At 40.4% G+C, this 27418-nt stretch overlaps 1 protein-coding gene across 13 annotated transcripts in view; it reads left to right on the top strand.

Annotated features, from left to right (window-relative positions):
- Positions 1-27418, top strand: part of LOC126187542 (putative thiamine transporter SLC35F3) — a 653727-nt gene that overhangs the window by 303531 nt on the left and 322778 nt on the right. For all 13 annotated transcript variants that reach the window (XM_049928741.1, XM_049928748.1, XM_049928702.1 and 10 more), the window contains exon 3: positions 8372-8703. In XM_049928741.1, the coding sequence (XP_049784698.1) occupies positions 8394-8703 (310 nt within the window). In that variant the 5' untranslated portion in view covers positions 8372-8393. The remainder of the gene's footprint in view (positions 1-8371; positions 8704-27418) is intronic.

Genomic DNA, 27418 nt, shown 5'->3' with positions numbered 1-27418 from the left:
AATACTTTTTGCAACCCTTTTAATGGCTTGTGAAATGTAATCTGAGAGATCCGAGCATAAGTATTGTTTGTATGTGCGCGACAGCGTTGTCAAGCGAACAAGTAAAGGCGGAATGTGCATGGAGTTCCCCAGACGATGGCGTAGCTGGAGGTCGACGTCTGATGCTTAATACTCTGTCTTTCTGGCAATAGAGCTCAATTCATTCCCGTTAATTAGTCTGGAAGAACTAAGAGCAAATTTCATCTGCGACTGGGGATGTGTCTGCCCACTATTCACTCGCCAACATAAACGTTACACAAGGCCGATTACACTTCCATTACACTTGCAACCGTCTGCCCTCCATTCACTTAATAAACAACTATTCGAGAAGCTAATGAAATTTGGCCGTACAGGTCAGGGTTTTTCAAACTGTGCGTCGCGCCTCCCAGGAGCATCGTGGTGATTTCATAAAAATAATTAACTTCGTTTACTTGCTTTCTGAGTAAACGAACAAAGAATGTGGTAGAAAAGTTAAATGCTGTTACTATTGCAGCGTGGTAGATAGCAATCGTGTCTCACCACGTGACTAATTTGTTTTTATTCTGTAACAATCAGTTGAGGATTTGTTTTGTCAAATGCAGATCGTTTTTAATTGTTGTTTGTCTTCTGTAATTTGTGTTTCTATATCACCATGGACAAATTTTTAAATGTCAGAATGTAACGCCGGAAATGCATATCCTCCTATTTCCATCTATTGCACTATAATTTCTTTTCCTTTATTTTGTTACCTGAAGATATGATATTTCTGTCTCTTTATATATTGTAATTGTTTTACTGTTTGTATATATATATATATACACTCCTGGAAATTGAAATAAGAACACCGTGAATTCATTGTCCCAGGAAGGGGAAACTTTATTGACACATTCCTGGGGACAGATACATCACATGATCACACTGACAGAACCACAGGCACATAGACACAAGCAACAGAGCATGCACAATGTCGGCACTAGTACAGTGTATATCCACCTTTCGCAGCAATGCAGGCTGCTATTCTCCCATGGAGACGATCGTAGAGATGCTGGATGTAGTCCTGTGGAACGGCTTGCCATGCCATTTCCACCTGGCGCCTCAGTTGGACCAGCGTTCGTGCTGGACGTGCAGACCGCGTGAGACGACGCTTCATCCAGTCCCAAACATGCTCAATGGGGGACAGATCCGGAGATCTTGCTGGCCAGGGTAGTTGACTTACACCTTCTAGAGCACGTTGGGTGGCACGGGATACATGCGGACGTGCATTGTCCTGTTGGAACAGCAAGTTCCCTTGCCGGTCTAGGAATGGTAGAACGATGGGTTCGATGACGGTTTGGATGTACCGTGCACTATTCAGTGTCCCCTCGACGATCACCAGTGGTGTACGGCCAGTGTAGGAGATCGCTCCCCACACCATGATGCCGGGTGTTGGCCCTGTGTGCCTCGGTCGTATGCAGTCCTGATTGTGGCGCTCACCTGCACGGCGCCAAACACGCATACGACCATCATTGGCACCAAGGCAGAAGCGACTTTCATCGCTGAAGACGACACGTCTCCATTCGTCCCTCCATTCACGCCTGTCGCGACACCACTGGAGGCGGGCTGCACGATGTTTGGGCGTGAGCGGAAGGCAGCCTAACGGTGTGCGGGACCGTAGCCCAGCTTCATGGAGACGGTTGCGAATGGTCCTCGCCGATACCCCAGGAGCAACAGTGTCCCTAATTTGCTGGGAAGTGGCGGTGCGGTCCCCTACGGCACTGCGTAGCATCCTACGGTCTTGGCGTGCATCCGTGCGTCGCTGCGGTTCGGTCCCAGGTCGATGGGCACGTGCACCTTCCGCCGACCACTGGCGACAACATCGATGTACTGTGGAGACCTCACGCCCCACGTGTTGAGCAATTCGGCGGTACGTCCACCCGGCCTCCCGCATGCCCACTATACGCCCTCGCTCAAAGTCCGTCAACTGCACATACGGTTCACGTCCACGCTGTCACGGCATGCTACCAGTGTTAAAGACTGCGATGGAGCTCCGTATGCCACGGAAAACTGGCTGACACTGACGGCGGCGGTGCACAAATGCTGCGCAGCTAGCGCCATTCGACAGCCAACACCGCGGTTCCTGGTGTGTCCGCTGTGCCGTGCGTGTGATCATTGCTTGTACAGCCCTCTCGCAGTGTCCGGAGCAAGTATGGTGGGTCTGACACACCGGTGTCAATGTGTTCTTTTTTCCATTTCCAGGAGTGTATATATATATATATATATATATATATATATATATATATATATATATATATATATATGCATTTATGTCGATGTACAATTGGTTGTTTTGTAAATATTATTTTTATTTATACGCTGGGTCTGGCCTAGGGAAAACTATGCTATCGAACGAATACATCGATAGGTCGTGTGGAGAACCAAAGTGTTTAGGATCTTTGGTAGTGTTAACTCTGTCGTGTGGAGCGCGGGCAGAGGGAGAATCTGGCTGGGGTGGTGAAGTGGAGCAGGTGTGTTGTGTGAAGCTCCCGCGAGTTGCCGCGCTTTCGGGGTATGGCAGCATGTTATTGCGCTCGACTTGCGATGATAGTTTCTGACATGGTGTCGCGGACGGGAAGCATTAGCTGGCGCACATCAAGAGCCCGTTTCGTCTGGTGACCGTGTCGAGAAGAAGGCGCACTAACATCCAGCTTCTGCAACAGCGACGGCCGACAATGAGTGACTGTCGCCACCTCCTCGATCGACGGCTTCAAACCTTCAATCAACCAACAAGGAAGACTGGAAGCACGTAAAGTTTTAGATCTGTATGGCAGACCTCAGCTTTTCAAACTTTTAAAATTGTTGCATCGCAAAATTACAGCAACTTAGCATGAGCCTTTGTTGCTCATTGTCCCAATTGCATTGCCAAGCAGGGTCCCTTCCTTTTCCGAAATGAACCCAAGTGTCATTGAAATTCAAACGCCAGCATTAAAGTAATATAATTCGATTTCACTGCTTTAATTTCAAAGTTCAGTTAAGACATTCATTGCTGGCTACAATATTTAGATTACACAAGCACAAATTAAGAGTGCGAGTTTTGTTACCGTATTTTAGCTTACCTGTGACTGCAGCTCAGCTTGGTATGTACTAAATTTTACTATTGTTAATTGTTCAGAATCGTTTAATTCAAGTTCAAAGTTAAATCTCTTATTTCTAAATTGCGTACATTCAAATAGCTTTTGAAATGATTGTTGAGATAGTCCAAGACTAACCGTATTTTACTGAATTTCGATGTGCTTCAGAAAGAAAGCTCACTATTAACTTCAGTCACTAAATTAACTTTCGATTTTCCGGTTTTATTAATTCTTTTGCTAAATTAAGTCAGAGTGTAGCGAAATTTATTACTTCTGACAAACTTACGGTTTTCACACTAAACGTGTCAACCTTCAGTTGCCACACTTCTAGTGCTAATTATATGTGTAATAACCTTTCTTTTTCAGTTACTATAGTAATTGTCCTTAGGACTGGCGACCGTAATTTCCCCCAAATCTCAAATATCTAATTACCGCTAGTTAATTGTTAACGTAATGGCCGCACATTTACTTTCTTTATTAACTTTACCCCTTTTCAAAATTAAATTCCACCAGTTTCATTTGCATTTTTCCTTTCATTTAGATGTAACCCTTTCCTCCCTCTTTACCGACAGATTAACTTCGGTGACGAATTGCTTTTCCCAAATTTCCATTAGGTACATGCGGTTTAATTTTTCACTGTCATTAAGGTCGATAAGTGAGGGGGAGGTTACAAGTACAAAACGTGATGTTTCGAATTTATTATCCTGCTCTAAAGACATGAATAGACGAAAATTCAGAAGTATGACTGAGGTTTGCCGACGACATTGTAATTCTGTCAGAGATAGCAAAGGACCTGGAAGAGCAGTTGAAAGGAATGGACATTGTCTTGAAAGGAGGATATAAGATGAACATCAACAAAAGCAAAACGAGAATAATGGAACGTAGTCGAATTAAATCAGATGATGCTGAGGGAATTAGATTAGGAAATGAGGCACTTAAAGTAGTAGAAGAGTTTTGCTATTTGGGAAGCAAAATAACTCATGATGGTCGGAATAGAGAGGGTATAAAATGTAGACTGACTATGGCAAGGAAAGCATTTCTGACAAAGAGAAATTTGATAACATGAAGTATAGATGAAGTGACATGAAGCCTTTTCTGAAAGTATTTGTATGCAGCGTAGCCATGTATTGAAGTGAAAAAGGACGATTAACAGTTTAGACAAGAAGAGAATAGAAGCTTTCAAAATATGGTGCTTCAGAAGAATGGTCACATGGGTGGATCACGAAACTAATGAGGAGGTACCGAATAGAATTGGGGAGAAGAGGAATTTGTGGCACAACTTCACAAGAAGAAGGGATCGGTTGGTAGGACACGTTCTGAGGCATAAAGGGATCACCAATTTAGTATTTGAGGGAAGCGTGGAGGATAAAAATCGTAGAGGGAGACTAAGAAATGAATACGCTAAGCAGATTCAGAAGGATGTAAGTTGCAGTAGTTATTCGGAGACGAATAGAATAGTGTGGAGAGCTGCATCAAACCAATCTCTGGACTAAAGACCACCACAACAACAACAACTGTTGGTAATGAACGACCACACTACGGTATGTAATTTGTTTCAAAGTCCTATCAGCTGTAAGCATGCTTGCTAATAAAATGAAAAGAAATTTGGAGTCACATCACGAGAATACTTTTCCCATGAGTTAAAAGAAATAATAGAGCAAAAACCTTTAACTTCAGAAGCTAAGATTCCTACAAAGACTCTTATTTCATATTACAAAGTTACCTACAATACACCAAAGAACAAAAATCCTACACTGCAGTGAAAGACATTTGACCAGCTGCTCCATCTGTGATGCAGTGTCAAGGGTAACCACGGCCATGGTCTCCGAGCTGATAGTCCATGCTGCTGCAAAAGGTTGTTGAACTGTTCGTGCAGATGGTTGATGTCTTGCAAACGTCCCTATCTGTTGCCTCAGGGCTTGAGACGTGGCTGCACGATCCGTTACAGCCACGCGGATAAGATGCCTGTCATCTCGACTGCTAGTGATATGAGGCCGTTGGGATCCAGTATGGCGTTCCATATTACCCTCCTAAACCCACCGATTCCATATTCTGCTAACAGTCATTGAATCTCGACCAACGCGAGCAGCAATGTCGCGATACTATAAACCGCAATCGCGATAGGCTACAATCCGATATTTATCAAAGTCGGAAATGTGATAGTACTCATTTCTCCTCCTTACATGAGGCATCACAACAACGTTTCACCAGGCAAGCCCCGTCAACTGCTGTTTGTGTATGAGAAATCGGTTGGAAAGTTTCCTCATGTCAGCACGTTGTAGGTGTCGCCACTGGCACCAACCTTGTGTGAATGCTCTGAAAAGCTAATCATTTGCATATCACAGCATCTTCTTCCTGTTGGTTAAATTTCGCGTCTGTAGCACGTCATCTTCGTGGTGTAGCAATTTTAATGGCCAGTAGTGTAAAAGTATCTTCTGCAGTATTCGATAGCTTGACTTCTGTCTGATTAAAAAACGAAGAATCAAATTGCTGCGAGGGAAACGATAAGCAGTGACATTTGTATTATTGATTGTCACAAATAATGGCCATTTTTCCGTATATATCGCAATATTCAAGGGCGTGGTTTAAAAGAAAGCTAAGAGGACAGCTTAAATTGCTGCGTGTAAAATAACAGACTGTTTTTTTTTTCTGAAATGTGTTGCTATTTCCGAGGTTCCAGTCAGCCATGTTAAAAGCTGGTGTCGGTTCCCTGTTGGGGTTATTCGTAATGTGCTGCTGGACACATACACGTCACTCTGACATCACTTCCGAGTGTGAGGACAGCTTCTCTCCACCACCAATGTATAGGCCGCAGTATACGTTCGATACAGTTCCGCACTGTCGCCTGATAAACAAAGTAAGAGCCTACGGAATATCAGACCAGCTCTGTGGCTGGATTGAAGAGTTTTTAGCAAACAGAACACAGCATGTTATTCTCAATGGAGAGACATCTACAGACGTTAAAGTAACCTCTGGTGTGCCACAGGGGAGTGTTATGGGACCATTGCTTTTCACAATATATATAAATGACCTAGTAGATAGGGTCAGAAGTTCCATGTGGCTTTTTGCGGATGATGCTGTAGTATGCAGAGAAGTTGCAACATTAGAAATTTGCAGCAAAATGCAGGAAGATCTGCAGCGGATAGGCTCTTGGTGCAGGAAGTGGCAACTGACCCGTAACATAGACAAATGTAATGTGTTGACAATACATAGAAAGAAGGATCCTTTATTGTATGATAGCGGAACAAACACTGGTAGCAGTTACTTCTGTAAAATAACTGGGAGTATGCATACAGAACGATTTGAAGTGGAATGGTTATATAAAAGTAATTGTTGGTAAGGCGGGTGCCAGGTTGAGATTCATTGGGAGAGTCCTTAGAAAATGTAGTCCATCAACAAAGGAGGTGGCTTACAAAACACTCGTTCGACCTATAATTGAGTATTGCTCATCAGTGTGGGATCTGTACGAGGTCGGGTTGACAGAGGAGATAGAGAAGATCCAAAGAAGAGCTGCGTGTTTCGTCACAGGGTTATTGGGTAAGTGTGATAGCGTTACGGAGATGTTTAGCAAACTCAAGTGGCAGACTCTGCAAGAGAGGCGCTCTGCATCGCGGTGTAGCTTGCTGTCCAGTTTCCGAGAGGGTGCGTTTCTGGATGACGTATCGAATATATTGCTTCCCCCTACTTAGAGCTTGCGAGGAGATCATGAATAAAAAATTAGAGAGATTCGAGCACACACAGAGGCTTTCCGGCAGTCGTTTTTCCCGCGAACCATACGCGAATGGAACAGGAAAGGGAGTTAATGAGAGTGGCACGTTAAGTTCCCTCCGTCACACACCGTATTGTGGCTTGCAGAGTATAAACGTACGAGGGCTGTTTTTTTTTTTCAACCTCCGATTGGCTGTAAATAAAAGAAAAATATACAGAAAATAATTTTATTACCAAAAGTACAGTAAAGTCTTAACTTATTTTTCTACATAAACGCCAAAACGATTGAGGCACTTGTCATACCGTGACACAAGCTTTTCGATGCCTTCCTCGAAGAATGTTGCCGCCAGTGAGGACAGGTAAGTCTCGACGGCGTCCTGAAGTTCTTCGTTAGTATCGAAGCGATGCCCACCTGACCATGACTTCAGTTCTCGGAACAGGTGATAATCACTAGGTGCTAGGTCCGGGCTGTACGGTGGATGTTCAAAAACTTTTCATTTAAACTTTTTGAGGAGGTCTTTTGTCATGTTGCCATTGTGTGGTCGGGCATTGTCACGGATCAAAACAATGCCTCTGCATTTGTTTTGAATGGCTCTGTGGAGACGACGTAAAGTTTCACAATAAACTTCCTCGGTTATCGTCGTAGCTTGCTCCATAAAGTCCACCAGCAGCACTCTTTTATGGTCCCAAAACATAGTGGTCGTTGTTTTTCTTTTTGCCAGTGAATGTTTAAACTTTTTTGGCTTGCTTGGGGAAGCTGTGTGCATCCACTGCTTTGATTGTTCCTTTGTTTCAGGATTGGCATAGAGGACCCACGTTTCATCGCCAATAACAATCGACTTCAAAAAAACGTTTCCCTCATTGGCATCACGTGTGATAACGATCATGCTGACGCCTTCCTTTGCGTTTTGTGGTCAGTACTCGGCATTTTTGGGATCCAACGTGCACACAGTTTCGGATAGCCTATGTCTTGAGTCACAATTGTGTACAAAGCAGACCCTGAAATGTCTGGAAATTCATCAGACAGTTCGCTAACTGTAAACCTCCGTTTGCATCTCACCGCCTGATCAACACGCTCGACGAGGCCTACAGTCGCTTGCGACCTTGTCCACCTTCATCGTGGACGTCTGTTCATTCTTCTTTAAATTTTCGACACCATTCCCAAACTCTACCATCACTCATAAAGTTGTTACCATACACATCGCTCATTCTGCGATGGATTTCCGCAGCACTACATCCTTCTGCTTGCAGAAAACGGATTACACTTTGTAACTCACATTTGGCGGGAGCATCGAGAGTAGCGGCCACGTTTACACGGACGTAGCTCGGCTACGACTGACTCACTGCAGCTGAAAACGGCAGAGGTTGTGGTGGGGTAGCTGCGCAATCGCATGACGCGCAGGTCCGGCTCCTCCCTACCTCTTACTTGCTTAGATGGGCGATCGGAGGTTGAAAAAAAAAACAGCCCTCGTAGATGTAGATACGTGTACGTCAGTCGTGAAGACGGGTACGAGTGGAGCGTTGCATTTGTTTGGCAGGATGCGCGGTTGCGAGTGAGCGATGCGCGGCTGCGCAGGCGGCGGCCATGGCGGCGGCAGCAGCAGCGGCGGCGACGGCCAGCAGCAGCAGCAGCAGCAGCAGCAGGGCCAGGATGCGGGCCAGGGGCAGCCCGAGCTGGCCACCATCTTCCAGCCGGCGCGCCGGCCCGGCTCCGGCGTGCAGCGCGCGCCCAGTGTAGTGGTCACGCACGGCGACGACACGCCGCCGAGGCCCGGCTCGGGCACCGGGTCCGTGGGGCAGCTGCCTAATGGGCCCTTCTCCAGCGTCCACCAGCACCAGCACGCGCCGCAGCTGCAGCACGCCGACTCTGGTGAGTGCTTCTCTCTGTACGAACTGAACATTGCAAAACAATTGGTGCTGAGATCTTCTGAGTTGTTAAGCCGCATTAAACTGGTGTGGTGAAAATACTGCGATACTCCTGTTTTTGCCCGGCGTAGTGTAGCAATTCGAGGTGTCGTAGACTCAACAAGTCGCTGGAGGCTCCCTGCAGAAATATTAGCCATAATGCCTCTATAACTGTCCATAACTGCGATAGTGTTGCCAGTGTAGGATTTTCTGCAAGAACTGATGTCTCAGTTATGTCCCATAAATGTTCGAAGGGATTTATGTCAAGCAGTCATTCGCTCGAAGTTTCCAGAATGGCCGCGTGGAATTAGCCGAGCGGTCTAAGGCGCTGCAGTCGTGGACTGTGCGGCTGGTCCCGGTGGAGGTTTGAGTCCTCCCTCGGGCATGGGCGTGTGTGTTTGTCCTTAAGATAATTTAGGTTAAGTAGTGTGTAAGCTTAGGAACTGGTGACCTTATAAGTTAAGTCCCATAAGATTTCACACACATTTGAACATTTTTTGTCCAGAATGTTCTTCAAACCAATTGCAAACAGTTGTGGCCCGGTGACATGGTACATTGTCATCTGTCAACAAAACATCATTGTTTGGGAACAAGTAGTTGAACATAACCAGTTCGTCAAAGATTGGTTCAGTTGGACCAGAGGACACAGTCCATTCCATGTCAACACAACCCATGCCATTGAAACGTCCCCTTAGAAAAATTAATGAATGATTGTACTGATTTTCAAACAACTGAGGAAAACTGAACGTACTCAGACATTTCTCTCTTTACTTATTCTGATCATCACTAAACTGACACATAATATTTTTAGCGCAACGCAATCTGACTTTCAATAATCCCTACAAAAGAATGGCCTTGACTAACAATAACCTATAACTTTATTGAATCACTTACCTCACAGAAATCTTCGTTACTCGAACTACTGCAATACAGCGAGCGCCAATACTGCAAGCTAAATAAAGGATTCTAACTACTGAAAGCACTAACTACTGTTAGGCATAGTTAGCAAATGAAAGATTTCGATAGAGAACAAACAATGTATTTACCTTAATAGTGTTCAAAAGTCATAATACATATATCAGTTCATGACATCCAGTCTTTCAAATTTACTGTCTCTGACGGACACACGTCCAGATCATCCGCTCTCGAAACTCTGCCATCTCCCTCCCCACATCCACCACTGCTGGCGGCTCACCTCCAACTGCACAAGGCTACGCGCTGTTCACATCCAACTGCCCAACACTAGAACAGCGAATATTTCAACAATGCCAACCAGCCACAGACTGCACACAGCACATCGGTGATTTTCATACAGAGCGCTACCTGGCGTTACCAATATAAAAACCTGAACAGCCTACTTACACCATTACAGAGCCACCATCAGCTTGCATAGTGCCTTGTTGACGACTTAGGTCCACGGCTTCGTGAGGTCTGCGACACACTCGAAGTCTACCATCAGCTCATACCAACTGAACTTGGTACTCAACTTATCAGGTCACAGTTTTCCAGTCGTCTAGGGTCCAACCAATATGCTCACAAGCCCAGGAGACGCGCTGCAGACGATGCCGTGTTGTTAGCAAATACACTCGCGCCGGTCGTCTGTTGCCATACCACATTAACGCAAAATTTCACCGATTGTTGTAATGGATACGTCCGTCGTGCACCCCGCATTGATTTCTGCTGTTATTTCACACAGTGTTGCTTGTCTGTTAGCACTGACAACTCTGCGAAAACACGACCGCTCTCGGTCATTAAGTGAAAGTTGCTGCCATAAACGATCTGATTGATGGTATTGGCAGCGGCCTTAGACTGTTTACCGATGATGCTGTAGTCTACAGGAAAGTAGTATCACCCGAAAGTTGTGAACAAATCAATGAGGATTTGCAGTTATCTGTCAATATTAGTAAGTGTAACCTACTGCGTATAACAAGGCGAAAATCCCCGTTAATGTATGAGTACAAAATAAATTATCACTCTTTGGAAGCGGTAACATCAGTGAAGTATCGGGGTGTGACTATTCGAAATGATCGCAAATGGAATGATCAGATTACACGAGTAACGGGTAAGGCGAACTCTAGAGTGCGGTTTATTGGCAGAATCCTGAAGCGATGCAGTCCTTCAACAAAGGAAATAGCTTACAATACGTTAGTTCGTCCAGTCTTAAGAGTATTGTTCGTCTGTATGGGACCCTTACAAGTTGGGTCTGATACAAGATATTGAGAAGGTCCAAAGAAGAGCGGCAAGATTCGTGACTGGTACATTTAGCCATTGCGAGAGCGTTACAAATCTCATAGAAAGTTTGAAGTGCGACACACTTGCAGATAGACGACGCGCTAAACAGAAGGAGCTGCTCACTAAATTGGGAAATCCAATCTTCGCCGAGGATGTAGAGCGTATATTTTTACCACCAACTTTCAAATCGCGTAATGATCATCATTCAAAGATAAGGGAAATAAGAGCTCTTACTGAGGCGTTCAGACAGTCGTTTTTCCCTCACGCGATCCGCGAGTGGAACAGAGGGGGGGGGGGGATATGACTTTGGGGTGAATTGTGCCCTCCGCCACACACCGCTTGGTGTCTGGCTGAGTATATATGTAGATGTAGATGTAGAAGGCCATCGGCCGCTGCGTTGTCAGTGGTGACAGGAAATGCCTGAAATTTTGTATTCTCAGCGCGCTGTTGACACTGTGGATCTCGGAAAAGAGAATACCCTAACGATTTCCGAAATGGAACGGCCCATAGTCTACCTCCAACTACCATTACGTGTTCAGTCTCAAATTCCCGTCAAGTGGCCGTAATCACGTCGACAACGTTTTCAGATGAATATAAATGACAGCACCGCCAATGCACTGTCCTTTCATTCCTCACGTACGCGATACTACCGCCATTAGTATATGTGCAAATCGCTATCCCATGACTGTCGTCACCTCATTGCATATTCCTCTACTAAATTCTACAGAATTCGTCGTTTTGATCCCTTTGCTGGTATCTTCTTCAGGATTATGCCGATTAACAACACTAACTCCCCATGAACCATGGACCTTGCCGTTGGTGGGGAGGCTTGCGTGCCTCAGCGATACAGATGGCCGTACCGTAGGTGCAACCACAACGGAGGGGTATCTGTTGAGAGGCCAGACAAACGTGTGGTTCCTGAAGAGGGGCAGCAGCCTTTTCAGTAGTTGCAGGGGCAACAGTCTGGATGATTGACTGATCTGGCCTTCTAACATTAACCAAAACGGCCTTGCTGTGCTGGTACTGCGAACGGCTGAAAGCAAGGGGAAACTACAGCCGTAATTTTTCCCGAGGACATGCAGCTCTACTGTATGATTAAATGATGATGGCGTCCTCTTGGGTAAAATATTCCGGAGGTAAAATAGTCCCCCATTCGGATCTCCGGGCGGGGACTACTCAGGAGGACGTCGTTATCAGGAGAAAGAAAACTGGCGTTCTACGGATCGGAGTGTGGAATGTCAGATCCCTTAATCGGGCAGGTAGGTTAGAAAATTTAAAAAGGGAAATGGATAGGTTAAAGTTAGATATAGTGGGAATTAGTGAAGTTCGGTGGCAAGAGGAACAAGACTTTTGGTCAGGTGATTACAGGGTTATAAATACAAAATCAAATAGGGGTAATGCAGGAGTAGGTTTAATAATGAATAAAAAAAATAGGAGTGCGGGTTAGCTACTACAAACAGCATAGTGAACGCATTATTGTGGCCAAGATAGACACAAAGCCCATGCCTACTACAGTAGTACAAGTTTATATGCCAACTACCTCTGCAGATGATGAAGAAATAGATGAAATGTATGATGAAATAAAAGAAATTATTCAGATAGTGAAGGGAGACGAAAATTTAATAGTCATGGGTGACTGGAATTCGAGTGTAGGAAAAGGGAGAGAAGGAAACGTAGTAGGTGAATATGGATTGGGGGTAAGAAATGAAAGAGGAAGCCGCCTGGTAGAATTTTGCACAGAGCACAAATTAATCATAGCCAACACTTGGTTCAAGAATCATAAAAGAAGGTTGTATACCTGGAAGAATCCTGGAGATACTAAAAGGTATTAGATAGATTATATAATGGTAAGACAGAGATATAGGAACCAGGTTTTAAATTGTAAGACATTTCCAGGGGCAGATGTGGATTCTGACCACAATCTATTGGTTATGAACCGCAGATTGGAACTGAAGAAACTGCAAAAAGGTGGGAATTTAAGGAGATGGGACCTGGATAAACTGAAAGAACCAGAGGTTGTAGAGAGTTTCAGGGAGAGCATAAGGGAACGATGGACAGGAATGGGGGAAAGAAATACAGTAGAAGAAGAATGGGTAGCTCTGAGGGATGAAGTAGTGAAGGCAGCAGAGGATCAAGTAGGTAAATATACGAGGGCTAATAGAAATTCTTGGGTAACGGAAGAAATATTGAATTTAATTGATGAAAGGAGAAAATATAAAAATGCAGCAAATGAAGCAGGCAAAAAGGAATACAAACGTCTCAAAAATGATATCGACAGGAAGTGCAAAATGGCTAAGCAGGGATGGCTACAGGACAAATGTAAGGATGTAGAGGCTTGTCTCACTAGGGGTAAGATAGATACTGCCTACAGGAAAATTAAAGAGACCTTTGGAGAGAAGAGAACCACTTGTATGAATATCAAGAGCTCAGATGGCAACCCAGTTCTAAGCAAAGAAGGGAAGGCAGAAAGGTGGAAGGAGTATATTGAGGGTTTATACAAGGGCGATGTACTTGAGGACAATATTATGGAAATGGAACAGGATGTAGATGAAGACGAAATGGAAGATAAGATACTGCGTGAAGAGTTTGACAGAGCACTGAAAGACCTGAGTCGAAACAAGGCCCCGGGAGTAGACAACGTTCCATTTGAACTACTGACGGCCTCGGGAGAGCCAGTCATGACCAAACCCTACCATCTGGTGAGCACGATGTATGAGACAGGCGAAATACCCTCAGACTTCAAGAAGAATATAATAATTCCAATCCCAAAGAAAGCAGGTGTTGACAGATGTGAAAATTACCGAACTATCAGTTTAATAAGTCACAGCTGCAAAATTCTAACGCGAATTCTTTACAGACGAATGGAAAAACTGGTAGAAGCCGACCTCGGGGAAGATCAGTTTGGATTCCGTAGAAATGTTGGAACACGTGAGGCAATACTGACCTTACGACTTATCTTAGAAGAAAGATTAAGAAAAGGCAAACCTACGTTTCTAGCATTTGTAGACTTAGAGAAAGCTTTTGTCAATGTTAACTGGAATACTCTCTTTCAAATTCTGAAGGTGGCAGGGGTAAAATACAGGGAGCGAAAGGCTATTTACAGGTTGTACAGAAACCAGATGGCAGTTATAAGAGTCGAGGGGCATGAAAGGGAAGCAGTGGTTGGGAAAGGAGTAAGACAGGGTTGTAGCCTCTCCCCGATGTTATTCAATCTGTATATTGAGCAAGCAGTAAAGGAAACAAAAGAAAAATTCGGAGTAGGTATTAAAATTCATGGAGAAGAAGTAAAAACTTTGAGGTTCGCTGATGACATTGTAATTCTATCAGAGACAGCAAAGGACTTGGAAGAGCAGTTGAACGGAATGGACAGTGTCTTGAAAGGAGGATATAAGATGAACATCAACAAAAGCAAAACGAGGATAATGGAATGTAGTCAAATTAAGTCGGGTGATGCTGAGGGAATTAGATTAGGAAATGAGACACTTAAAGTAGTAAAGGAGTTTTGCTATTTAGGGAGTAAAATAACCGATGATGGTCGAAGTAGAGAGGATATAAAATGTAGACTGGCAATGGCAAGGAAAGCGTTTCTCAAGAAGAGGAATTTGTTAACATCGAGTATAGATTTAAGTGTCAGGAAGTCGTTTCTGAAAGTATTTGTATGGAGTGTAGCCATGTATGGAAGTGAAACATGGACGATAACTAGTTTGGACAAGAAGAGAATAGAAGCTTTCGAAATGTGGTGCTACAGAAGAATGCTGAAGATATGGTGGGTAGATCACGTAACTAATGAGGAGGTATTGAATAGGATTGGGGAGAAGAGAAGTTTGTGGCACAACTTGACTAGAAGAAGGGATCGGTTGGTAGGACATGTTTTGAGGCATCAAGGGATCACAAATTTAGCATTGGAGGGCAGTGTGGAGGGTAAAAATTGTAGAGGGAGACCAAGAGATCAATACACTAAGCAGATTCAGAAGGATGTATGTTGCAGTAGATACTGGGAGATGAAGAAGCTTGCACAGGATAGAGTAGCATGGAGAGCTGCATCAAACCATTCTCAGGACTGAAGACCACAACAACAACAGCAACACTAAACTTTAATGGAGTGGAAAGGTACGGAATGTCACTCGACGTCACCTTCAAGTAGTGGTGTGTTCACGCAGAACGTCAACACAACGACACTTCTTTTACCCCACTACCAACCTAAGTCATTGTTCACTTCCAGAAATCTGACCTCTGTTGTGGAAGAACGCTCGTGGAAAATACGCTAATCATCATGTAACATTTGCAACGTGTCACAAAACTAAAATACATTGGCTGACAAAAAAAAGTGAAGGATCCAACAGAAGAGGAGGAAACGTAATGAATCTTCATGAGCTGAGAGCGAATGTAGTATAATGTCAGTGACTATAATATAATCAAATTTACAAAGAACCTTGTACTATCAGCCAACTTGTTAATATGATGATGCGTCCACCCTGGCTTGGATGCGTGCATTGGTGCAGTTGGAAGGATGTGAAAAAGCCGTTGTCTTCTCCTGATGTAAGATGAACAACTGTTGTAACTGCTCTTTAATATCTTGGATAGTGGAACTATCCAGCTTTTCCATAAGCTGTCCACGTGTCTTGTCCTCAGTTGTGCAATTAGTGATACTCTATCTCATCATGATCAACCGAATGAAATGGCGCAGCAGTTAGCACACTGCACTCGCGTTCGGGAGGACGACGGTTCAAACCCGTGTCCAGCTACCCTGATATAGGTTTTCCGTGATTTCCCTAAATGGCTTCAACCAAGTGCCGGGATGGTTCCTATGAAAGGGTACGGCCGATTTCCTTCAGTATCCTCCCCTAATCCGATGGGACTGATGACCTCGCAGTTTGGTCCCCTCCCCCAAATCAACCAACCAACCACTCATTGTGATTGCAACTGCATTATATGGTAGTAATTAGAGTTGTGTTAATTCTGCTGTGTTGTGGCAAAAGAAACAAAACTTTATGTGGCAAAAAATAAATGTAGACGTTACTTTTACTTAAGGCTTTTCTCTGATGAAGCTTCTCTGAAGAAACAGAAAATGGTAACAAGTCAGGGGAAAATAAATCACTATTTTTGCTGAAATTTCGTCGACATCCTGTAACACTGTGTGTTTTTGGGTTTTTTCTTGCTACACTTCAATTATATGAAAAGTACGAAAACGGTTCATAGCAGATAGTAGGCCTATACCATCTTTTTGTTTCTAAAAATGCTCAGAGTGAAGTACTGAACTATACTGCCTCAAATGTGATAAAGGTGTCTTTATACCGAAGCGCCAAAGAAACTGGTATAGGCATACATATTCAAATACAGAGGTACGTAAACAGGCAGAATACGGTGTGGTTGTCGGCAATGTCTACATAGGACAACAAGTGTCTGGCGCAGTTGTAACGAGTACATCGCTTACTACTGCTACAATGCAAGATTACCACGATTTAAATGAGTTTGAACGTGAAGTTATATTTGGCGCACGAGCGATGGGAGGCAGCATTTCAGAGGTAGCGGTGAAGTAGGGATTTCCCCATACGACCATTTCACGAGAGTATTGTGAATATCAGGAATCCAGTAAAACATCAAATCTCCAACATCGCTGTGGCCCGAGAAAGATCCTGCAAGAACCGGACCAACGATTACTGAAGAGAATCGTTCAGCGTGACGGGAGTGCAACCCTTGCTGCTGATTTGAATGCTGTGCCAACAACAAGTGTCATTCAACGAAACATCATCGATATGGACTTATGGAACTGAAGGCCCTCTCATGTTCCCTTGATGACTGCACGACACAAAGCTTTACGCCTCGTCTGGGTCCATCAACACCATCATTGGACTGTTGATGACTGGAAAGATGTTGTCTCGTCCGACGAGTCTCCTTTCAAATTGTATCGAGCAGATGGACGTGTAGAGGTATGGAGACAACCTCATGAATCAATGAACCCTGCATGTCAGCGGTGGACGGCTCAAGCAGGTGGAGGCTCTGTAATGATGTGGGGCGTGTGCAGCTGAGGTGATATGAGACCCCTAATACGTCTAGATACGACTCTGACAGGAGACATGTACGTAAGCATCCTGTCTGATCATCTGTATCCATTCATGTCCATTGTGATTCCGACGGACTTGGGCAATTCCAGCAGGACAGTGTAACACTCCACATGTCCAGAATTGCTACAGAGTGGCTCCAGGAACACTCTTCTGAGAGTAAATACTTCCTCTGACCACCAAACTCCCAAGACATGAACATTATTGAGCATATCTGGGATGCCTTGCAACGTGCTGTTCAGAAGTGATCTCCACCCCATCGTACTCTTACGGGTTTATAGCGTCAATTCCCTCCAGCACTTCTTCAGAAATCAGTCGAGCCCATGCCACATCGTGTTGTGGCACTTCTGCGTGCTCGCGGAGGCCCTACACGATGTTAGGCAGTGGCACCAGTTTCTTTGGCTCTTCAGTATATAGCCTCACCAGGCAAATATTAATACGGGCGTATCCTTCTTCACTGAGTGCACGCCTTTAGAGCCAAGAAGAACAGGAAATGAAAGAATGAGCCTTACGAAACTAAAAAAAAAAATGTGAACTGAAACAAAATGAAACCAAACTAAGGCAGCCTATTCGAAAGTGCACATCGTTTGTTCTTCTGCATCTTTTCCTGCTTCATGCAGGGTCGAAGGTCCTTACAGTTTCTGCCGCTTTTTGTGGTCATGAGTGCCATACTAAGTCAGTTCTTTTTCCCACTGTTTCTCTCAAAAACAATCCACTAATCTGTTTTTAGACCTTACTTTAGCCTTACGCTGCCATCTCCATCACTCTCCTTGTAACATGAATTTGGTCTTTTCCCGTGATATGATCATAGCGGTGGAGTCTTCTCTACTTTCTTGGACGCTTCAACAACTTTTGTGATTCATCAGATTTTCCCATTGGAACCCTGTCCTTTGTATTGATACCGCATGTCTACCTCAAGTCTACGTCTCAGTTACATCTAGCCTATTGCACCAGTTCTTAGTTGTTGCCCACGTCTCTGCGCCATACACTAATGGTGGCCTTACATGCCTTCTCCTTGACTTTGACATTTACATTTTTGTCTCAGAGGATTCCAGACATCCTTTTCCAAATCGTCCATTCAGCTTGCATTCTGAATCAAGATTTACACTACATTCTGCTTTTAAGCTGAGGCGTTTGATGCAATCTACTCTCTTTTGGTTCTCCCCATTAATTATGAATGTTTCATCTTCCTTTTTCCCTGGCATAATTACTCTGTTTTCTTTCTGATGAGTGTAACACCTCCGTCTTCCAGTGGACATTGTTACACTCCTGCGAAATCTGTGTCTGCTGATGACTGACAATCTATGCCATGCTGCCTCACACCATGCACTGCAACACACTTGACTCATTGCCATGCCTGCTACAAGAGGATCGAGACGTTTCTGCTCAAGTCTTTTCCACTCACTAATGGCCGCGCTATTGAGATCATTCGGAGAATTGTTCCTGCAATGAAGCACTGGCAACTCGGTCTGTGTCAGCACATACTACAGACCACAACATTCATTCGTTTCTTGCCTCCTGGATGACCTTGTTCATGAGGTGGGTTTGGTGTGCTTGTGCATTATCACCTTATAAGATGGACCCGTTTGTTGACTATAGGGCTAGACAGTAGACCAAAGTATTGAAGAGTAACAGAAACGAGATTGCCGAAAAACTTAACATCAAAACTGGAGGCAACAAAGTAGACGAACTTAAGAAATTCTGCTGCCTTGAACCAAAATAACACATGATGAATGAAGCCAGGAGGACATGAGAAGCAGATTAGCACAATCATCGGGGGCATTCCTGGCCTAGAGAAGTCAACTTCTACGAAACATAGGCCTTAATTCAAGGAAGAATTTTCTTAAAATGTACACTTGGAGCATAACATTGTACGGGTATGAATCGGGGAACACGGGAAAACTGGAAAAACAGAGAATCCAAAGCGTGTGATGTGTGGTGCTGGAAAGGTATTGAAATTTAAGTGGACTGATAATAAATGAAGATGTTCTCCGCAGAATCAGCGAGGAAAGGAACATATGAAAACAACTGACAAGTGTCTGTTGGTAGTAGTTTTTCTTGTAGTGAAGTTGAATTAGATAGTTCCTGCGTATTACTATGGGTAAAAGGAAATCGGAGTAACTCACTGAATTACAGACCCATATCACTGACCTCAATTTGCACTAGGATTTTCGAGCATATACTGTACTCGAACATTATGACTGACCTTGAAGAAAATGACTTATTGATACAGTACCATCACGGATTCAGAAAATATCATTCTTGTGCAACACAGCTAGCTCTTTTTTCAAATGAATGAGTGCTGTCGACAAGGGATCTCAGATCGATTCCATATTCCTATATTTCCAGAAGGCTTTTGATACCGTATCTCACAAGCGACTGTTAATCAAATTGCATGCATATGGAGTATCATCTCAGAGGTGTGACTGGATTCGTGATTTCCTCTCAAAGAGGTCACAGTTCGTAATGATATATGGTAAATCATTGAGTAGAACAGAAGTGGTATCTGCCGTTCCGCATGGTAGTGTCATAGGCCCTCTGCTGTTCCTGATTTATATAAATGATCTAGCTGATAATCTGAGAAGCCCCCTTAGATTGTTTGCAGATGACACTGTAATTGTAATTGAAAAAATTTCAGTAAATTTATTTATCAAGTGATTATCTAAGATAATCCAAGGAGTTAGTTAAAATGTATAACATTAGAGTGTCAATCTAAAATAACTAAACAATTAGTACACCTTGAAACATCAGAAGCCTGAAAGTAAGTAATGGTCTCTTAAATCAAACAATAGTAAATTAATGACTACTTCTGATGGGGAAATTTAAATCTAAATCCCTCAAATATCTCCTCTCATATGAATCTCCCTATACATTATATTTTCAGCTGCTTTAATTCTATTCAATCAAATAAAAGTTTTCTCATTTAAACCTAACCTTATAAAAAGAGCAGAAAAAAGAACAATTGAGATAAAGAACTTAAATTTGAAAATGATAACAAATTTATTTTCAACATTTGATCCATCAACTAACATCTTCAACTTGTCATTAAATTGAACTAGAAAATTCTTAGGACTATTATTAATCTCATCAATGTTCTGACTTACACCATCAGGAATTAACATTATCTGAAATAAACTAAGCTTAACTTTACACAACGAATTTAAAACACTACTAGGACCAAAATCATTTAATGGAAGAACATTCATTTTTATCTCAATGTTTATTATAATACTATTTAATAATTTTATAGGACTATTCCCTTGTATTTTTACTAGAACAAGACATTTAGCATTAACATTTACAATCGCTCTGCCTATATGATTAAGATTTATATTATTTGGATGAATTAATCATACTAACCATATATTTACTCATCTTGTACCACAAGGAACGCCACCCACATTAATGTCAATTATAGTATTAATTGAAACAATTAGAAATGTCATTCGACCATGTACACTAGCAGTACAACTAGCAGCAAACATAATTGCAGGACACCTATTATTAACCTTATCAGGAAACACATGACCGTCTATAGCAATAAACTTAATTTCACTACTAATTATTGGACATATACTTCTATTAATCCTAGAATCAGCAGTAGCCATAATTCAAGTTTACGTTTTTCTCAGTTTTAAGAACTTTATATTCTAGAGAAGTATATTAAACCTATGTCAACAACTCACTCAAATCACCCATTCCGCTTAGTAGACTATAGACCTTGACCACTAACAGGATCAATGGGAGCAATAGTCCTAGTATCAGGACTAGCAAAATCATTCCATCTATTTAACATTAATTGATTTATAATTGGATTTTGGATTACCTTACTAACAATAATTCATTGATGATGAAATGTAGTATGGGTAGGAACCTATCAATAATTACATACAGTATTTGTATGAATTGGATTACGATGAGGAATAATCCTATTTATTGCATCAGAAGTATTAATCTTTGTATCATTCTTCTGAGCCTACTTTAGAAGAATACTAGCACCAACAATTGAGCTAGGAATATTATGACCTCCAATAGCAATTCAACCTTTTAAGCCTATACAAATTCTATTACTTAATACAACTATCCTTTCAGCCTCAGGAGTAACTGTAACATGAGCACACACTCAAGCATTACAAAGATTATTCTTCACAGTACTATTAGGATTATATTTCACAATACTTCAACCATATGAGTATTGAGAAGCACCTTTCACTATTGCAGACACAGTATATGGATCTACATTCTTCATTGCAACAGGGTTCCATGGTCTCCACGTAATTATTGGAAAAATCTTCTTAAGAACATGTCTACGTCGACACTCAATAAACCAATTCTCACCAAGACACCACTTTGGATTTGAAGCAGCAGCATAATATTGACACTTCGTAGATGTAGTATGATGATTCTTACATATTTCTATTTATTAATGAGGTAGATAATTGTTTTTCTAGTATAAATAGTACATTTGACTCCCAATCAGAAAACTTGATATAAACCAAGAGAAACAATCTTAATCCTATGTACAAGGGTTTTTATTAGATTTATTATTCCAATAATTGTCATAATCCTTGCAACAACATTGTCAAAAAAATTAATCAATGAACAGGAAAAGAGATCACCATTTGAGTGTGGATTTGATCCAAAAAGATCAGCACGAATACCATTCTCCCTTCGATTCTCTTAATTGCAGTAATTTTCTAATCTTTCATTGCATTAATTCTATCAATTGTAATTACTTTCAAAACTTCAGACATTATAATCTGAACAGTATCAACAATATTTTTTATTCTAGTCCTGTTAGGTGGACTGTACCACAAATGAAATTGAGGAGCCTTACAATGAACAGAATAAAGGGTTGTAGTTAACTATAACATTTGGGTTGCATTCAAAAAGTATTGATATAATCTATCAACCTTAAATAGAATAATAAGCGACATATTGCAGTCAGTTTCGACCTGGAAGATTGGTAAATAATATACCCTTATTCTTATTAACTGAAGCCAAAAAGAGGCATATTACTGTTAATAATATATTTGAAATATAAAGTTCCAATTAAGAAAATGTAAAGCCAATATGAAAGCTGCTAACTTTTTATATTAGTGGTTAAACTCTGTTAACATTTCTAAAATTTATATAGTTTAAATAAAACATTACATTTTCACTGTAAAAAATAATATATTCATATTTATAAATACCTAAAAGTAAAAATACTTCCTTAACATCTTCAGTGTTGCACTCTAATTATAAGCTATTTAAGTATAAGAAAAATAACATTACTAAAATAAACATTCAAAAAATAAAAGTTAAAAGATAAATCTTAAAGTTAGAATCATATCAACCTTGGATATAACCAATTAAATAAATAAATAATCTATATAAACCTTGGCCACCAAATAACTCACCTCAACCATAATCAAATGGTTTTGATGAATAATAACCCAACTTTAAAGGAACATATCTAACAAACTTAGTTGAAAGAAAAGGTATAAATCATATAGTACCAGCAAATCTAACAAAAGAAAGCATACTGAAAGAAAATAAATTATGAGAAAAATCAAACTGGAATCGTCAAAAACTTTAAATAATAAGGCAAAGCAATCACATGAGGAATAGGAAAAACCAATCAAGATAAAAGACTACCACCAAAAATAGCAACATTTACTAACCCAATCATACCAAATGAAATATGATAACCTTTATCATCAAAAGAATATCTAGAATAAAAATTATTATCCCCAGATATTGAATAATAAAATAAATGAAAAGAATAAGAAACAGTTAAACCATTAGAAAAAAATAAACAATTACTTCATCTTAAACAAACCATTTCAAGAATCAAGTCCTCTGAATAAAATCCTGACAAAAAAGGTATACCACACAAAGATAAACTAGAAACATTAAAACAAACAGAAGTTAAAGGTATAAAATTAACAATTGAGCCCATAAAACGAATATCCTGAGAATCCTTTAAATCATGAATTATTGAAACTGCACACATAAATAATAATGCCTTAAACAAAGCATGAGCCAATAAGTGAAAGAATGCAAGCTTTGGATAACCTATAGCCAAAATTCTTATTATTAAACCAAGTTGCCTTAAAGTAGAAAGAGCAATAAACTTCTTTAACTCAAATTCAAAATTAGCACCCAATCCAGCCATAAATATAGTTATGGCTCTGAGCACTATGGGACTCAACTGCTGAGGTCATTAGTCCCCTAGAACTTAGAACTAGTTAAACCTAACTAACCTAACGACATCACAAACATCCATGCCCGAGGCAGGATTCGAACCTGCGACCGTAGCGGTCTTGCGGTTCCAGACTGCAGCGCCTTTAACCGCACGGCCACTTCGGCCGGATAAATATAGTTATACAACCAATTAAAAGCAAAAATCAACCACAATTATAAGTATCTAATATTGGTCTAAATCGAATCAATAAATACACTCCAGCAGCAACAAGAGTAGAAGAATGAACTAGAGCAGAAACAGGAGTAGGAGCAGGCATGCAGCATAAGTCAAGAAGAAAAAGGAATTTGAGCTCTTTTAGTTATAACTGCCAAAACAATTAATATATAATAAGCTTTATTTCAAAAGAATTAGAAATAAAATCGTAATAATAAATATAATTTCAACGACCAAAATGTAATATTCAAGCAATAGAAATTAAAATAGCAACATCATCAATATGATTAGAAAGAGCAGTTAATATACCAGCACTACAAGATTTTACATTTTGATAATCAATAACTAAACAATAAGAAACCAAACCTAAACCATCCCATCCTATCACAATGCTAATCTAATTAGGACTAATAATTGAAAACCCTATAGAAAGAATAAATATTAAAACAATAATAATACAACGATTTATATTTTTTCTCCTGATATATAATCCTCTCTATAGTAAATCACTAAAGAAGAAATATACATAACAAAAGACATAAAAATAAGAGATATTCAATCTAAAATTAGAGTTATAACAACCATAGAGCTATTCAAATTAAAAAGTTCTCATTCAACAAAAATTCCATAATCAATTATAAAATAATAAATACCTAAAATAAAATTACAGTTCTAGAAAAAAACACAGAAATAACTTGAAGAACAAATAGAAAATAAATTCATGGCCTAAGATGAAAAACTTCATATCATTGATTCCACAAAACAATATTTTAAATTAAAATCTGCAGCAACTTATACAAAGAAATACTCACCCTTTAAACAAAGAATATTTAAATGCAATCAATGAAAAAGTAAAAGATGATATTCACGAAAATAACCAAGAGAACAACTATAAACCCCAGAATAATAATTCCCATTCTGAGAACAAGAATATAATACAAAGTATAAACAGCTCTAAAAAAAACATAAAAAGATTAAAGCAAAAAATCTAAAAGAAGATCAAGACATAATTCTATTTAATAATCTAAGCTCACCTACCAAATTCAATGATGGAGGAGCAGCCATATTTGATGATCTTAAAAGGAATCACCATAAAGCCATTCTAGGTATTAAATTAATTATACCCTTATTAATCAATAATCTTCGTCTACCTAAATGTTCATAGATAATATTAGATAAACAAAATAATCCAAAATAAACCATGACCAACCATTAAAGAAAGTAAACGCATACAACCTGATCAATTTATAGTTATCAATCCACCAATAACCATTCTTATATGAGCGACAGAAGAATATGCAATTAAAGACTTCAAATCAACCTGACGAAAACAAATAAACCTAACAATAACTCCACCAGATAAACCTAAAGATAATCAAAATAATTAAACCTTAAACCCAAGTAAGAAGTAACCTTTATAACATGAAAAATTCCATAACCACCTAACTTAAATAAAACAACAGCAAAAATTATTCTACCTGAAATAGGGGCCTCTACATGAGCCTTAGGAAGTCATAAATTAACCAGAAATATTGGCATCATAACTAAAAAATCCAAAATTATAAATACAAAGTAATAAGAACCAAAATCAACCAATAAAGTGTTAGAAAAATCATAAACGATAAATAAAACCAACAACAAAGGTAATCTAGCAACCAAAGTATAGAAAATTAAATAAACACCAGCCTGCAAACACTCAGGCTGATAACCTCAACCTAAAATCAAAAGCAAATTAGGAACTAATCTAACCTAAAAAAAAAAGATAGAAGACTCAATCTAGCAAATGTACAATAACGCATAATTATTAAAATTAAAACCATAAAAACAAAAGAATTAGAATGATAAGAACTCAAATAAACTGAACCTCTAGCAGTAATTATTAAAGAACAAATTCAAAAACTCAACAAAATTAAACTAAAAGAAAAATAATCAATACCAAAATAAGATCTAATTATATTTAAATCAGCATATGAATACACACAAATTATAAAAACAAAACTCGACAGCAACATTAAAGAATGAACCAACCACCAACAATTATTTAACAAACAGTGAGGGATCAAAAAAATAGTTATTAATAAATACTTTAACATAACGATAAACCAAAATATTTAAAAAATCATTACCATGAGACTGAATTATTGAATCCAAAATAGAAAGCCCCAAAGCACCTTCACAAACAGAAAAAACTTAAAAAATAACAGGAAAGAAATAATCATAATCAAATTCAATAAGAAAAACAATAATTAATATAAATAAGGAAAGAACAATATACTCCAATCTCAGAAGAACCATTAATAAATGCTTACATTTAGAAGAAAATACATAAACACCAGCAAAATATACCAACAAAGAAGTAAAGACAGAGAATATAAACATTAGTTTTAATAGTTTAAAAAAACACTGGTCTTGTAAACCTGAAATAAGTCTAGGCCCCGCTTTTAAAACTTCAGAGGTGGAAAGCTTCCATCGTTGGTCCCCAAAACCGATATTTTAAATAAACTAACCCCTGAAATGATTAAAATAATAATTATATCACTATCAAACGTAATAAATATTAATTTTATTACATTAAGACACCCAATATCAATAACACTTTTCATTATCCTTCAAACTTTCTTAGTTGCATTCATAACAGACACAATAATGGACAGCTATTGATTATCATATATTTTATTCTTAACATTTCTTGGTGATATATTAGGTCTATTTATTTATATTACAAGAATTGCATCAAACGAAATATTTCAACCTAAATCAACTACTATAGTTATCGCCCTAAGACTATTTATTGTATTAATATTAATTATCCTAGAGATAATATTTATAGACTTTATATATGAAGACAGTAACTGTTCTAGAAAGAACAGAATACTGTTGATGACCGTGCAGCTTTTCCCTGGAGTAAGTGATGACTAACTGAAACCCTCAGCTGCCGACAGGTGTTGTTGATATACCTGGATGTGGACAGCTGAAAATGTGTGCCCCGACCAGGACTCGAACCTGGGATCTCCTGCTTACATGGCAGACACTCTATCCATCTGAGCCACGGAGGACTTAGATGAATAGTGCTACTGCAGGGACTTATCCCTTGCACACTTCCCGTGAGACTCACATTCCCAACTGTCCACAATTCTACATATGTAATATACCTTATAGACATTTGCCCATTCACTCATTACTTGCGCACGCTTTGGCGATTCCCGTAAGAGTTTGGGCAACCTGTGCGCATTCACACAGATGAAGGTCAGTGGCTGGGTAGCCTTTAACTATATATATGAAGACAGTAACTGTTCTAGAAAGAACAGAATACTATAAGGTACATTACATATGCAGAATTGTGGACAGTTGGGGATGTGAGTCTCACGGGAAGCGTGCAAGGGATAACTCCCTGCAGTCGCGCTATTCATCTGTGTCCTCAGTGGCTCAGATGGATAGAGCGTCTGCCATGTAAGCAGGAGATCCCAGGTTCGAGTCCCGGTCGGGGCACACATTTTCAGCTGTCCACATTGAGGTATATCAACAACACCTGTCAGCAGCTGAGGGTTTCAGTTAGTCATCATTTATTCCAGGGAACAGCTGCACGGCCATCATCAGTATTCTGTTCTTTCTAGAACAGTTACTGTCTTCATATATATAGTTAAAGGCTACCCAGCCATTGACCTTCGTCTGTGCGAATGCGCACAGGTTGCCCAGACTCTTACGGGAATCGCCAAAGCATGCGCGAGTAATGAGTTAATGGGCAAATGTCTATAAGGTACATTACATATGTAGAATTGTGGACAGTTGGGAATGTGAGTCTCACGGGAAGCATACAAGGGATAAGTCCCTGCAGTCGCACTATTCATCTGTGTCCTTGGTGGCTCAGATGGATAGAGCGTCTGCCATGTAAGCAGGAGATACCGGGTTCGAGTCCCAGTGGGGGCACACATTTTCAACTGTCCACATCGAGGTATATCAACAACATCTGTCGGCAGCTGAGG

This window comes from Schistocerca cancellata, chromosome 1 (assembly GCF_023864275.1).
Source record: "Schistocerca cancellata isolate TAMUIC-IGC-003103 chromosome 1, iqSchCanc2.1, whole genome shotgun sequence".
Lineage (NCBI taxonomy): Eukaryota > Metazoa > Arthropoda > Insecta > Orthoptera > Acrididae > Schistocerca > Schistocerca cancellata.
This window is presented reverse-complemented; position numbering and strand designations above follow the sequence as displayed.